The 15854-nt window shown below is 46.4% G+C and overlaps 1 protein-coding gene across 1 annotated transcript; it reads left to right on the plus strand.

The window, feature by feature from the left end:
- The first annotated feature begins 11291 nt into the window (after window positions 1-11291).
- On the plus strand, window positions 11292-15785 carry LOC124647825 (cytosolic endo-beta-N-acetylglucosaminidase 1-like). Its single transcript, XM_047187693.1, has 11 exons — window positions 11292-11714; window positions 11859-11996; window positions 12270-12379; window positions 12473-12584; window positions 12663-12770; window positions 13164-13276; window positions 13348-13429; window positions 13741-13821; window positions 14179-14234; window positions 14592-14727; window positions 15009-15785. Exons 1-11 carry the CDS (start codon window positions 11292-11294, stop codon window positions 15759-15761), a joined length of 2112 nt encoding a protein of 703 aa, XP_047043649.1. The 3' UTR covers window positions 15762-15785.
- Window positions 15786-15854: the final 69 nt, after the last annotated feature.

Below are 15854 nucleotides of genomic sequence, written 5' to 3' on the forward strand. Positions count from 1 at the left end.
GAGCACAACAATTGCCAAGTATCAAATTATTCAAGACATTATACCAATTACCACATGCAGCATTTTCTGTTCCCAACCATATAACAATGAACGAAGCAGTTTCAACCTTCGCCATGAACATTAAAGATAGAACTAAGAACACCAGTGTTCATATGAACAAGCGGAGTGTGTCTCTCTCCCACACAAGCATGAATTTATTCATAGAATGAAAATAACAAAACAAAAATAAAAGCACACAGACGCTCCAAGTAAAGTACATAAGATGTGACTGAATAAAAATATAGTTTCAAGAGAAGAAACCTGATAAGTTATCGATGAAGAAGGGGATGCCTTGGGCATCCCCAAGCTTAGACGTTTGAGTCTTCTTGAAATATGCAGGGATGAACCACCGGGGCATCCCCAAGCTTAGACTTTTCACTCTTCTTGATCATAGTGTATCATCCTCCTCTCTTGACCCTTGAAAACTTCCTCCACACCAAACTCGAAACAAACTCATTAGAGGGTTAGTGCATAATCAAAAATTCACATGTTCAAAGATAACACAATCATTCTTAAAACTTCTGGACATTGCCCAAAGCTACTGGAAGTTAATGGAACAAAGAAATCCATCCAACATAGCAAAAGAGGCAATGCGAAATAAAAGGCAGAATCTGTCAAAACAGAACAGTCCATAAAGACGAATTTTCCAGGGGCACTTAACTTGCTCAGATGAAAATGCTCAAATTGAATGAAAGTTGCGTACATATCTGAGGATCACGCACGTAAATTGGCAGATTTTTCTGAGTTACCTACGGAGAACCCCGCCCAAATTTGTGACAGATGTAAATGCATTTCACGCGCAGTAATCCAAATCTAGTATGAACCTTGCTATCAAAGACTTTACTTGGCACAACAATGCAATAAAATAAGATAAGGAGAGGTTGCTACAGTAGTAAAAACTTCCAAGACACAACAAAACAGTAGCAAAATAAACACATGGGTTATCTCCCAAGAAGTTCTTTCTTTATAGCCATTAAGATGGGCTCAGTAATTTCAATGATGCACTCCCAAGAAATAAGAGTTGAAGCAAAAGAGAGCATCAAAAAGCAAATTCAAAACACATTTAAGTCTAACATGCTTCCTATGCATAGGAATCTTGTAAATAAACAAGTTCATGAATAGCAAAGTAACAAGCATAGGAAGATAAAACCAGTGTAACTTCAAAAATTTCAGCATATAGAGAGGTGTTTTAGTAACATGAAAACTTCTACAACCATATTTTCCTCTCTCATAATAACTTTCAGTGGCATCATGAACAAACTCAACAATGTAACTATCACATAAAGTATTCTTATTCAAATGCATAAAAGTATCATTACTCTCCACATAAGCATAATCAATGTTATTAGTTGTAGTGGGAGCAAATTCAACAAAGTAGCTATCACTATTATTCTCATTATCAAATATAGGAGGCATATTGTAATCATAATTAAACTTATCCTCCATAGTAGGCGGCACCATAAGACCACTATCATTATAATCATCATAAATAGGAGGCAAAGTATCATCAAAGAAAATTTTCTCCTCAATGCTTGGGGGACTAAAAATGTCATGCTCATCAAAACCAGCTTCCCCAAGCTTAGAATTTTCCATATCATTAGCAACAATGGTGTTCAAAGCGTTCATACTAATATCATTGCTACTAGCATGCAAATAAGATTCCATAGGTTTTTTAATTTTTGCATTAAACCATTCATGTCTTGACTCGGGAAATAGTATAAAAAGCTCACGAGATGTTTTCCATTATGCCTTACTAGTGTTTAACAAGAAACAAAAAGATGCAATTGCAGGATCTAAAGGAAATAGCTTCGAGCACTCACACACCGGCAACGAGTGCTAGGAAATAGCTTAGTAGTCGGAGGATGTGAATACCTTTTACCTTACCTCCCGGCAACGGCGCCTGAAAAGTGCTTGATGTCTACGCACGCTTCTATTCATGTAGACAAGTGTTGGGCCTCCAAGAGCAGAGGTTTGTAGAACAGCGAGCAAGTTTCCCTTAAGTGGATCACCCAAGGTTTATCGAACTCGGGGAGGAAGAGGTCAAAGATATCCCTCTCAAGCAACCCCGCAATCACGATACAAGAAGTCTCTTGTGTCCCCAACACACCTAATACACTTGTCAGATGTATAGGTGCACTAGTTCGGCGAAGAGATAGTGAAATACAAGTGGTATGAATGAATATGAGCAGTAGTAACGGCGCCAGAAAAGTGCTTGCCGGCGTGCAGTTGATGGTAGTAATATTGCAGGAAGTAAAGATGCAGTAAAACAGTAAAGAAGCGATGATTGCAGTATTTGAAAACAAGGCCTAGGGATCATACTTTCACTAGTGGACACTCTCAACATTGATCACATAAATAAATAAGTTCTCTTCCTTTGTGCTACATATACTCTTGTTTGATAATGAACACCATTCGTTGTGTAGGGCTACAAGAGCACCTCAATGCCGGAGTTAACAAGCTCCACAACATTCGGCATTCATATTTAAGTAACCTTTAGAGCATAATAGATCTTTGCAATTTAAACCGAGTACTAACATAGCATACACACTTGTCACCTTTACACTATGAAGGGGGAATAGATCACATCAATACTATCATAGTAATAATTAACTCCATAACCTACAAGAGATTATGATCATAACCTACGCCAAGTACTACACGATGCACACACTCGTCACCATTACACCGTGAAGGAGGAATAGACTACTTTAATAACATCACAAGAGTAGCACATAGACTAATAGTGATACAATGCTCATCATATGGATCTCAATTATGCAAGGCAATTCATGAGATCATTGTATTGGGGTACATGAGAGAGAGATTAACCACATAGCTACCGGTACAGCCCTTAGCCTCGATGGAGAACTACTCCCTCCTCATGGGAGACAAGCAGCGGTGATGAAGATGGCGGTGATGTCGATGGAGAAGCCTTCCGGGGCACTTCCCCGTCCCGGCAGCGTGCCGGAACGGAGACTCCTGTCCCCCGGATCTTGGTTTCGCGATGGCGGCGGCTCCGGAAGGTTTCTCGTACCGTGGCTTTTTCGTATCGAAGATTTAGGTCGGGGACCTTTAAATAGGCGAAGAGGCGGAGTCGGAAGGCCGACGGGGCCACCACACGGAGGGCGGCGCGCCCGGCTCCTTGGCCGCGCCGCCTTGCTGTGTGGGCCCCCGAGGCTCCCCTCGGTGGCTCTCGGGTGTTCGGAAGCTTCGTGGAAAAATAGGATGCTCGGGCATTGATTTCGTCCGATTCGAAAATATTTCCTTACTAGGATTTCGAAACCAAAAACAGCGTAAAACGACAGAATCGGCCCTTCGGCATCTTGTCAATAGGTTAGTTCCGGAAAACGCATCAAAACGATATAAAGTGTGAACAAAACATGTAGGTATTGTCATAAAACAAGCATGGAACATAAGAAATTATAGATACGTTTGAGACGTATCAAGCGATAACCATCAATTCCTTAGCCGGAGACACCGCCACATCTGGGTTTTCTGGGGTTAGCGCCCTTTACTGAGGGTGTCCGTAGGTGCTCAAGGAAAATACCAGGTGGAATGGGTTTCCTGCCGGATCCGAGCTTGGACAGCATATCTACCGCTGTATTGTCATCTCTCCTGACGTACTTGACTTCATATCCGAGGAAGCACTTGGCGATCTCGTCAACTTCATCTCTGTAAGCCGCCATAAGTGCCACCAGGTCGGAATCTCCGTAGCATATGATGTGCTTGATCCCAATCTCCTTAGCGATGTGCAGACCGTGTAGTAGAGCCTCATATTCTTCCATGTTATTTGTAGCCTCGAAGTGAATCTGCAGAACGTACTGCAGTTCTTCTCCGGTTGGTGACTTCAGGGTAACTCCAGCCCCCGAGCATTGATGATGCTTGGATCCATCAAAGTGCATGACCCAAGCTTCAGGTTCCGGCAAGACTTGGGACTTGGTCGAGGATCTGGCTTTGTAGTTGATGTCGAAGGCAGAAAGTTCTATGCCCCACTTTGCTACGCACCTTGTTGCGTCGGATTTGTTGATAATGGCTGAGAATGGAGCTTTGCTCACAACTATCATAGGATGCTTCTGGAAGTAGTGTCTCAGCTTCCGGCTACCTAGGAATACTTCGTAGGCCAGCTTCTAAAAGTGAGGATATCTTTGCTTGGATTCCGTCAATACCTCGCTAATGTAATAGGCTGGTCTTTGGACTTCGTACTCATGACCTTATTCCTTTCGCTCCACCATGATAACGAGACTAATGACCTTGTCGGAAGCTGCCAAGTAGAGGAGCATAGGCTCTGACTCATCTAGAGCTGCCAAGATAGGCGGGGAAGAGAGTATATCCTTTAACCCCTGAAGTGTTGCATCTTCTGCATCGTCGCAGACAAATTTGTCTGTTTTCTTCAGCAGTTTGTACAAAGGTAGTGCCTTCTCGCCAAGACGGCTAACAAATCTACTGATTCCAGCAACGCAACCAGTTAATCGTTGCACATCTTTGAGACAAGTTGGCCTCTTGATGCACAAAATAGCCTTGATTTTTTCCGGGTTTACTTCAATGCCTCTGTGAGATACAATAAAGCCAAGGAGTTTTCCGGCTGGCACGCCAAAGACGCACTTCATCGGATTCAACATCATCTTGTACCGTTGGAGATTTTCAAAGGTTTCCGTGATATCGCTGATCAAGTCGGATCCTTTCCTGTTCATGACCGCGATGTCGTCGACGTAAGCGTGCACGTTCCGGCCAATTTGGTCCTTCAAGCATCGCTGCATCGTATGTTGGTAAGTGGCACCTGCATTTTTCAAACCAAAAGGCATGGTGACATAGCAGTAAGTGCCAAAGGGTGTGATGAACGAGGCCGCCTTTTGGTCGGACTTCTTCATCTGGATCTGGTGATACCCGGAATATGCGTCAAGAAAACACAGAAGTTCCGCCCCTACCGTCGAATCAATGACTTGGTCAATGCGCGGCAAGGGGAACGGATCCTTCGGACAATGCTTATTCAAGCCGGAGTAATCGATGCACATTCTTAGTATTTCAGAATTCTTTTTGGGTACAAGGACGGGGTTTGCGGCCCAATCAGTATGGATAACTTCTACTACAAATCCTGCCTCTAGTAACTTTGCTAATTCCATCCCTATGGCGCGGCGCTTCTTGTCTCCAAAGCGTCGCATAGCTTGCTTCACCGGTTTCGCACCCGGATTTATGTTGAGGTAGTGCTCGACGAGTTCCCTTAGTACTCCGGACATGTCAGAAGGTTGCCATGCGAAGATATCCATGTTAGCTCGCAGGAACTCGACAAGCGTGTCTTCCTATTTGGGGTCCAGACCAGCTCCGACAGACACTTGCTTGGAACTGTCGCCTCCCTTGAGGTCGACCTTCTTGGTGTCTATCGCGGCCCTAAATGAGGTCTTCTGTTTGGAGATCTGCTTCTTGGTGGTGTGCATCTCATTTGTATCCACCGCGGCCCTGTAGCCTTGCAGCTCCTCTCTAGATAGTACTGATTCTGCAAAGGCGGCTTCGCCCTCCTCGCAGTTTCGAGTTTTCTTGTAGTCTCCGAATATGGTGATCATACCGTTATGACCCGTAATCTTGAGCTTATTGTAGACGTAACACGCCATTGCGTGAAACTTGTGGTAGGTGGGCCTGCCGAAAATGACATGGTAGGAGCTCTTGAGGGGCACAACCTCAAACGTGATCATCTCTTCGCGGAAATTGTTAACAGCACCGAAGGCCACGGGAAGTTTGATGTTGCCTAGAGAGTTTGCCTTTTTACCCGGAACCACACCATGGAACTCCGTGGTGCTGTGTTTGAGCTGCTCCTTGGTAAGTTTCATCTTCTCCATAGTCTCTAGGTACATGATGTTCAGGCTGGCTCCACCGTCCATGAGGCACTTGGAGAAGTTATACCCATCAATGCGGGAACTCACAACCAAATCATAGCACTCTTTGGGGATGACCGTCGGATGATCTGCCCTGTCAAAGGTGCAAGGGTTTTCCGACCACTTGACGTATTGTGGCACGGCCGGAAGCGTGGCGTTCAAGATCCGGAGGGCTGATTTTTTGGCCCGGACCGTCGGGGTTCCGAGGAAGGTGTGGTATGCACCCGCACTCTTTTTGATGAAGGGATTGGATTTGTTAGATGCGGAACCCTCTTTGGGATCCGGCGAATCTTCATCCTCTTCCATCGCCTCGGAACTGTCCTCGTCCTTCTCCTTGTTCTTGCCTTTGCCTCCTTTGCCGCGTGGGCGGTGCTTCCGAGCGCGCTTGTATCCTGCTTCCTGGTCGGTCTTGAGATCGTTGACCCACTTGCAGTTGCGATTGGTGTGAGAGGACTTGCCAGTAGCCGGATCAATATGGGCCAGGCAGGGCATGTCTCTGTACTCTTCGAAAGTTTGGAGAGCGCGGAACCCACCGCCGGTGACCTCGTCAGCGCGCTGCTGGCCCCTGCCAGCTCCGCCACCACGACCGCGGCCTCTTCCACCTCCTTGACCTCCGCGTTGGAACGTCATGGCTACCATGTCAGATCCGCAGCTTTTTTGTCGTCAGAGGGATTCTTCCGCTTGTTGTTGTTGCTGCTGCTATCACGGTTCTTCTTTTGCTGATGCAGGGGTATGGCTGTGGCCGAGAGTTCTCCACCTGCGTCGTCATCAGCGGCGGTGTGAGTGCTGGCGATGTTGATCATGTCATCCAATGTCAGTTTATTCTCATTGATAAGGCAAGTTAGCTTGTGCCGGAGCAGCCCCCTCTTTGCAAGCCACCAATGAAAGCTAGCATTGATGTGCGGTTATCCACATTCTCGCACTCGTTTCTTGTTGCTAACCACCGAGTAAGAAAAGCTCGAGAGGTTTCGTTCTTCTTCCGGATACATGTTTGTAGGTCACTTGTTGTGACGGGTCTTTTGTAGGTGCCCCTGAAGTGTTTCTTGAAGGCGATCTTCAGGTCAAACCAGCAAAAGATGGAGTTTTTCTCAAGGTCGCTGAGCCAAGTACGGGCTGGACCAACAAGGTACAACTGGAGCATGCGGCAGGCCACATTGGGGGTCCCTTCGACAAAGCTGACTGCATTGAAGTAGTCATCAATCCAGGTATTGGGCCTTTCACTGCCATCATAATGCTTCAGATTTCCGGGTAGCTTGAGGTTCAAGCCTTTTGGCATTGGCTCCTCTCGGATCATCCTGCCAAGCACTTTGGGCCTATGTATTCATCTCTGTACTCGTTGAGACGTTTCTGTGCGTCACGCGAACCGTTGCGGGCGGGAGATTTTGAGCGAGAACGGGATCTCCGGCCTCCGCCTCCGCCTCCTCCACTGGGTGGTGGGGAGGGAGATCTGCGAGGGGGCCGGTGAGACCTTTTGCTTCCACCTTCTTGGTCTCCACATCCTTCTTGTTGTTGACTCCGGCTTTGGTGGTTTCCTTCTCCATGATGGTGGTCGCCTCCCTCGTTCCGGCTTCTACGGGGCTCGGGCTCGCGTTCTTCGTTCCGGCTCTTGCGGGGCTCAGGCGTGCGCTCCTTGTTCCGATTCCTCTGAGGGACCATGTTGTCGCGGATGTTAATTCCACCAGGCCCATGGGGTCTGGTGTTTACGGCGAGGTGGCGGAGGAGGACACGGGTTCCGGGGCGGAGGTGACGGGTTTCGGTACTTGTCCCTTCCACTGTACATCGGGTCCTTTCCCTTGTTTGGATCTGTCGGAGGTGTTTTCGAGGGTATGAGGATCGGATTTGGATGTTCTCTGGTTCTTCTTCTGCACTTCGTGGATCCGGTGCACGATTCTTCGTCACGACGCTCCCTTCCTGAGGCATCCTTCTGCGCGGTGGATACACATAGCTCCGGATTGGATTCCATCCTGCGCGAAGTATCTGCCTTACTCTGTTGCTTCATTGCAGAAGCGACGAGTGTGCGGAGGTGGTTGATGTCGATTTCCTCATCGTTTTTGGCCAAAATCTTCACAGCCTTCATCATGTTATCCTTCGGAGTTGCGAGCGGCTAATGATTGGTGGGGGTGTCAAAATTGATCTTGCGAGGGCGAATGGCTTCCTATCGGATCCTTTCTGCTTCCTTGCTGGCATCACCTATGATCATCTCCCACCGCTCTCTGAGTGCTTTGGCCTTCTGCAAGTATTCTACAGTAGTGCGCTCTTTCTCCTCGACTCGTTCCAGCAGCTCTTTTGCATGTTGCCTTTCCTCCAGCATTACTACTGCGGTATTGGCAAATCTTTCAGCGGTAGCCAGTAGTTTCTTCCTTTTGGCTTCTAGAGCTTTCGGGTTTGCGGCTTCTTATAGAGTTATTGGCTTGGTTAGGAATTCCAAGTTCGCAATGGCACCCTGGCCTGCTGCCCTAGCGAGGTCTTCTATGGACATGTCTTCCCCGTGTTCGAGGACACGTCCTTCTCAGGGATCCGGCACGATGCGATAGCGCACACGTTGCAGGGTCTCCAGATTTGACGGGCCTAGAATTCCGGCATCGGGCGGAGTCGCTTCTGCGTCAGTTCCTTGCTCCAGCCCAGTTAAGGTCACGAGGACCTCCTTTGGCGGGGCAGATTCTGCCTCAGCTTTTTCGTCATCCTCCAACTCCTTCATAACACGGTTGTATTCCTATGTGTCCATGGAGGACGCATCGTCAGATAGTGGGCTTAGGTTGTCAAGTATTGACTCTTCTTTGTCTCCGGCATCCTCTTGCTGATCCGGAGCATTGTTGTCTCCGACAACCTCTTGCTGATCCGGAGTAGCGCTGTTTCCGGTAGCCTCAACCTGCATGGGTCCAGCTCCATCCTGAGGAGGGGCGGTTCCTGCGGTATGTGTGAGGAAATGTACGAAGTGGCACCTTTGCTTCTCTAAAACCTGGGAGACCTAGGCAGATCTGCATTGGTCTTCCACCGTTATTTCCTGCTCAGGGGTGGATTGGGTGGGCTTTGAAGTTTCTAGATCTAAGGCGGAATCTTCCTTAGGAGGTTCCTGCGGCTCAGATCGGATCTTCGCGACTACGTCCTGCTTAGCAGCGGTCGCGTCAGCGTTACTTACCAGGGCGTTTCCGTCGAAATCGACGGTCTCGCTGATGAAGATGTGAATGACGCTGATTGGGATGATGGAGAGCTTGACGGGGTCGGTATTAGCCAGAATCTAGCACTCGTCCTGAGGGACGATTGGAAAATTCCTGGCGTAAAGGACATGCCCCACGACGATGGAGTCGTTGAAGCTTCCCATGGCGGAACCCTCCTGGTTCCGACCTCCAGACGCCGCTGGCCCCACGGTGGGCGCCAACTGTCGTTGCCTATTCGACGGTACCTCGTAGGAGGGATCCTCACGAGGGGGTGAAGAAGTAGGGGCCATCGGGCGGAGAGTCCTCGGGACGGTGGTACGCGATTTACCCAGCTTCGGAACACATGCACGATGACAGGGCCTACTGCTGCTTGTCTGGAATTATCTGGGTGCTTTCACGTTGTTACAATGAGTTGTGGTTGTGCCTCTAGGGCTCCCGGGATTCGGCTTATAAAGGCGCTAGGATCTAGGGTTTACAAGGGGAGTCCTAGCCGGAATACAAGTTTCCTAACTACGGAATATTACATTGTCGTGCACGTCAAGGATCCGACTTTCCTTATACGCCGTGCTGGATCCGGCTACCCCTGATGGGCCAGGCCCATCCGACTTCCAGGGTTGGTCGGTGGATCAGGCTCCTCGTTCCTGGGCTGGACTTCATCCATCTTGATCTACAACAATTGGGCCGCCCGATGGGCCATACGCCACCATCACCGTCTTTGGGCCACCCGGCCTTGCCGGATCTAGCCACCATCGATGGTACACCCATGAAGTATACCCACAACATGTGTGCTTCTACTGAGTTGACAATGGCGAGTCTCGGCAATGTGGTGCAGTGGGGCCTTGGTGAAGGTCGCTTGTTGAGGGCCTGCTAGACCGGATGTGTGCTCCTGTTTTGTCATAGGGTGACTCAGTGATGCACCTGATAAGGCCATGATGACATGTTTCTTCACCCATTATCAGGTTTGTCCTGTTGAGTGGTGGCCTCGGCTTTGTAATGTATGCTCTTGGCAGATCTTTATTAAATAAAATCTAAATAAAAGTTGTATACATCGATTGATGTAGTGCCTGAGTTCCCCTTTTCAAAAAAGCCAAATGTTATAGCATCTCTAGCACAACACTACCCATAAACGAACACCAACCGGACATATAGTGAAGCTCCTACTTTAGCTAGGCCACTAAAAAGAGTTAAATGCACCCGAGATCATAAATGTACTGGGATGTCAAGTTAGTTTTAATTATATGAAAATGCATATTTAAATCTTAAATGTTCGTAAGTCTGTCACCTCAAGTCCTACTCGGGTCTGATCTACCCTCGTGGCATGTTGACTTGTGTCACATATGCAGTTATTTTTACCATAAAGTTTTTCAAAAATCGACCACCACTTTTCTTTGTCGTTATCATCACACTCCTATGATTTTGAGAACTCGTCAAGATCCTAGTTAGCTTAGTGGTGAGCCCCACCATATTTCCTCTCTTCCTAGCACGTGTGAGTCCAACGCGTCGGTTCAACCTGGGCACCGCCACCGCCCGTTGGTGTAGTCGTCATCATCGGCTACTCTGGTCACCCTTGGTCCCCACGCTACCTACATTAGGTGTGGTGCGACGCAGGGCACCAGTGCCCTAAAATTTCATTGGATATATCCTCCGACCCATCCAATTCGGTAGTGTAGTAATCGTCGTTGGAGGCGCAACCTCCAAAGCTTGGGGAAGTGGCGGCCCGAGGAGAGGAGGGGAACGAAATGGAGCATGCTACAGGCACCCCGAGGAGGTGGGGAATGGGGATGGTGGCAGGGCTGGATGCGCTCGTCTCCGGGAAGACATAGGGAGGGAGGAGGCGGAAACTTGGAAGATAGAAAAAAATTCTGATTTTTCAAGTGTTGCCTACGTGGCATGAATCAACGTCGCCACGCCGACATATCTAGGTAAGACTTGAGGTGACACACTTTACAAACTTTTGGAAACTAAATAAATATTTCATACAATTATGACTAGCTTGGCTTAGGGATTAAGGAGGCTGTTATGAGAGTTGATGACATTTATAAGGCTAAAAAGGCAGGCCGGTCCCTTGTTGATGTTTAGGACTAAATTGATCATTTCGTGATAGTTGACTAGTTGAAGGAGTAAATTGGTAGGCAGGCACCCCACCAGTCCACCTCCACCTCGCCGCCGGTTCACGGCAGAGCAAATGTTTTTTTCTCTACGCCGCTTCCTCCGCCGCCTCCGCACCATGGCTCTCTCCTCCGCCGCCGACGACACCGCCGCCGTCTCCGAAGACGACCGGCGCCCGTGGGAGCCGCCCTTCGACGCGTCCAAGCCGGCGCCGCCCATCTCCTACCCCATCACCGACCTCGCCGCGCTCGCCTCCCGCTCCTACCTCTCTGAGGCCTCCAACTTCCACCTCCCCTTCAACCGCGCATCCACGCCGCTCCCCTGCCTCGGGGCGCCGCTCCCGGCGCGCCGGCGCCTCCTCGTGTGCCACGACATGCAGGGCGGGTACGGCGACGACGCGGCGCCGCAGGGCGGCGCCAACCCCGACGCATACGCGCTCTGGCATTGGCACCTCATGGACGTCTTCGTCTACTTCTCACACTACCTCGTCACCCTCCCGCCGCCCTGCTGGACCAACGCCGCGCACCTCCACGGCGTCAAGGTGCGGCCGCCTTCGCTTTTTCACCTCCCTCCTCCAATGCTCCAACACTCCCAGCTCCATGTCTGAAGTCTCCAAGCTCTTGCCTGCTGCTTGACTTCGCCGAATTGGACATATAATTCTACCTTTTCCCTTTTTTGATCCAAGGTTTTGGGAACGTTCATCACAGAGTGGGAGAAAGGCGCAGAGATCTGCAGGGAGATGTTCGCAACAGAGGACTCTGCCCACATGTACGCCGAGAGGCTCGCGGAGCTGGCTGCTGCGTTAGGCTTCGATGGCTGGCTGGTAGTACTTCACCTTTTGATTTTGCATTCTGAAGTGATACAGTGCTTAGTGAGAAAAAAAAAAGCAAATGCACTATTTTTGAATGCATGATCATGATGCAGATGGGATCTGGGTGAGTTGCTACGCATCAGAGTCAATTGTTCTCATTTTCTGACTGAATTGGGCCAACACTATGGGCTAAATTATAGTACTACGCCATAACATTTTTTATCTGATCTGTCCTGCCGTGCTTAGAGATATGCCTGCTGCTGATACAAAATTATTATCTCTCAGATCAATATTGAGGTTAAACTCGACATTCAGTTCATCGATAACCTCAAAGAGTTCGTCAATCATCTAACCAAGACAATGCATGCTGCTGTGCCAGGATCTTTAGTCATATGGTACTTTTATACTCTGCGATGATAAGCATCACCGATTTTCAGTTGTGGAGCTTGTCTGATGAACAAATTGGTGTTACTTTCCTGGCTCTACAGGTATGATGCAGTTACTGTGAATGGCGACCTCGGCTGGCAGGATAAGCTCAATAAATACAACAAGCCGTTCTTTGATTTGTGTGACGGCATATTTGTCAACTATACTTGGAAGGTAACCTTCGTTTCTTTCTATGGTCCCCCGCAATCTCGCTTAGATGATGACCTGAAAATATTGGGATGCTTTTTGTAGGAAAAGTATCCACAAGATTCAGCTGCAGCTGCTGGAGACCGCAAGTACGATGTGTACATGGGTATTGATGTTTTTGGCCGAAATACTTATGGTGGTGGGCAGTGGGATGTATGTGAACGCTTCTCTGTTTTTGGTTCAGGTCATGAAGGTCAATTATTTCCAATAGGAATTATACTCGCAGAGTTAATACAAAAAAAAATGCATACCTCTCTATTTGTACTCTGCTTTGAAACTGACAACCAAACTAATGTAGTAAGATATTTTCAGTGTAACTCAACAATTTTCCTGCAGATATGGTTGTATAATCGATGCATATGCTTACGTTTAAATATCTCACTGGGCCTAGTACTTTACATTATCATGTTTTAGTTTAAAACATCCTGACTGCACAACTCTACTGGACTGCTACTGTAGATCATCCCTCTAATTTCAGTTTGCTAGATTGTAAATGCATTCTATTCTTCATCACCTTGTTTTAAGCATTAATATCTATTTTGCTAGACAAATGTTGCCCTTGATCTACTGAAGAAAGATGATATCTCTACCGCCATATTTGCTCCTGGATGGATATATGAAACTAACCAACCACCTGACTTTCAGAGTGCACAAAATCGGTAATGTACTATTGTCATGCTTCTATGTTCTAACATACTATTCGGAAAGTATTCACCTAGAAATGCTGCAGTTGGTGGGGCCTTGTTGAAAATTCATGGGGTGTTCTTCAGAGCTATCCCAAAGAGTTACCTTTCTACTCAGATTTTAATCAGGTAGATTCCCAGTGATTATTAGTATTTGCACCAATTATCTGAACATCATTCTTTATTATATTGGGTGCAGACGTAAATAAATGCATGTACCGAGAATCTATATCATGATAGTACCTGCAGCGTACGCATGTCATATGATGTTGAAGCTGTTTACAAAACCTCTAACCCCAGGAATGCTGGTCCTCAATGCTAACTTGTGAATAGCTATTTGTGCCATGTTTGACATGCGTAACTTGATACTTAGCACTGAGTATAATTTGTAAATAGTATCAAAGTTGCCTAAAGTTCTTTCCTTTGCATGTTCTGTCCAGGGTCATGGTTATCAGGTATGTTATGAAGGTCTACAAGTCTCTAGTGATCCATGGAACAATATTTCTTGCCAAAGCTTTCAGGTACTATGCTGCCAGATCCTGTTGGTCATGTCTTCTGCATAGCATTGTTCACACTCTAGACACCCTGACACCTAATTGATAGTAATACCTAAAAACAGATATATGCTGTCCTGCATGATTTGAAAAAGAAACCCTATTGACATAAATGTTGATGATAAGCAAAAAAATATGTTTCTTGCACTTCAATAAATAAGTTTCTTACCAGGTAAAGGTTTGAATTGCAGGTTGAAACTCCATTTCAAAATGCTAGTACTACCATTTCTGTCTGTAAAAAGTGCTGTGTTTTTTTTATGGATTTAAGAGTGATATTTGTCAACCCAACCTTAACTAACCTGTCATCATGCCACTTTTTGTCAGCCTATTCTTAAATACACTGGAGATGAAGTTCAGACATCGGTGCAAACTTCTATCAAGTAAGCTCACCACAAGTGAGACGCAATTATGGGTGCCTTGAATTCTTGCATATGCTTTCCACTTATGCTAAGGTTTTAAAAATGTGTACTTTCCAAACAAGTGGAATGACTGTTGATTATTTCTTGTGGTCACATTTGCATTCATTGTGCATTTTATTAAAAAAAAGGGACCGGATAGGGAGGGACCCCTTGCCCTTGGGTTTTCTCAAAGAAGTGAGGAACTCTGTTGCAATGTTCATCCCCGTCTTATGCACTTGATCAGAGAGCAAGTCATTTCTATTTTCCCTTTACATTTCATACTATTGCTTGTACAGGTCTTTTCCAATTTATAACATTTTTTCGCTGGTTGATATATAGTTTCAAGGATGAGCAGTTCAGTGGTGGGGGCTCTGTGACAGTCAAAGGAAGTCTCGAGCAGAATGTTATTTTCTCAGAGCAGCTTTTTAACGGTGGACTATACATGGAAGATGGATCTGTACTTCTGTTTTATTCGGTGAGAAGATCTGTTTCATTTGTTATGTCATTTTAACTCTTCCAGTTGATCACTGAGCATACTCTCTTGTTCTGTTAAATGCAAAAGCGAATGGAGACTTAAATTCTATGAAAACTAACTTTCATTCACAATCACACTATAGAAATGTTTCTTGTTACGAACATTGACATTAGGCCCCTGAATCCATGATAACACTTGACGTCAACCCTTAACTTAGTGTTCTCTGAGCCATATTCTGTTCAGAAAAAATGATATAGTTCCTTCTTGGTTGATTGATTCAGGTCAATGCTGATGCAAACTGTGTCGTAGGCTTGTCTCTGGACTTGTCATCTAGAAACAAGGGGAATACTTCCATTCTCATTGCAGACGACATAGCAACATTCCATAGGAACAAACAAAATCGCACATATAGCTCGTTTGTTCAATCTGATAAGGTAGCGCCACAAGCTCCAGATAACCAAAACTGGGTCCTCTACCAAGCAACTGTCCAGTCCAGTGCCAGCTACACATTAACTGGAATCAACATTGTCTGCACACTGAAAACTACTGGCGAAGTCAATACAGAATCAGAGGAAGATGGAAGCTCGGAAGCAAATGGAAACAGATCATTACCTTACCTTGCATCGCTAGGCCACGTAAGTATTCGGAACAGCAATGATGACAAACTCTTCCCACCAGCAAAATCATGGATGACAGAAGGCGGGTACATATCATGGTCGAAAAATTCCAACACATCTAAGCTTCTGAGTTTGAAAGTTAGCTGGAAGCTGAATACCAGCTGTCAGGCATCATTCATGAAGTATTATGTATATGTGGAGAAGTTAACTGCAGATTCAAATGCTAAGGCTTCCAGAAGTTTTCTTGGAGTTGCAAGTGTTGAAGCCTTCTATGTATCAAATCTCCAGGTTCCCGACGAAGTTACTTCCCTGAAATTTATCATTCAAGCATGTGGGCATGATGGTAGTCGCCAAGAACTAGAGAAATGTCCAAAGTTATTTTTGGTGCCAGTTGATCACTCTGTAACATTAATATAGTGAATATGTAACATATCATCTCATTTCTTTCACAGCATAAATAATAATTCAAAATAGAACAAATGATCTATTTATTTAAAAGTTTTGTTCTAG

This window comes from Lolium rigidum, chromosome 4 (genome assembly GCF_022539505.1).
Source record: "Lolium rigidum isolate FL_2022 chromosome 4, APGP_CSIRO_Lrig_0.1, whole genome shotgun sequence".
NCBI lineage: Eukaryota > Viridiplantae > Streptophyta > Magnoliopsida > Poales > Poaceae > Lolium > Lolium rigidum.

Excerpts from the sequence above, each read along its gene's own strand:
- LOC124647825 (XM_047187693.1), top strand. The coding sequence starts at position 11,292 with ATGGCTCTCTCCTCCGCCGCCGACGACACCGCCGCCGTCTCCGAAGAC. Across the intron at positions 11,715-11,858 it reads CGCACCTCCACGGCGTCAAG|GTTTTGGGAACGTTCATCAC; the intron begins GTGCGGCCGCCT and ends TTTTGATCCAAG. Across the intron at positions 12,771-13,163 it reads ATGGTGGTGGGCAGTGGGAT|ACAAATGTTGCCCTTGATCT; the intron begins GTATGTGAACGC and ends CTATTTTGCTAG.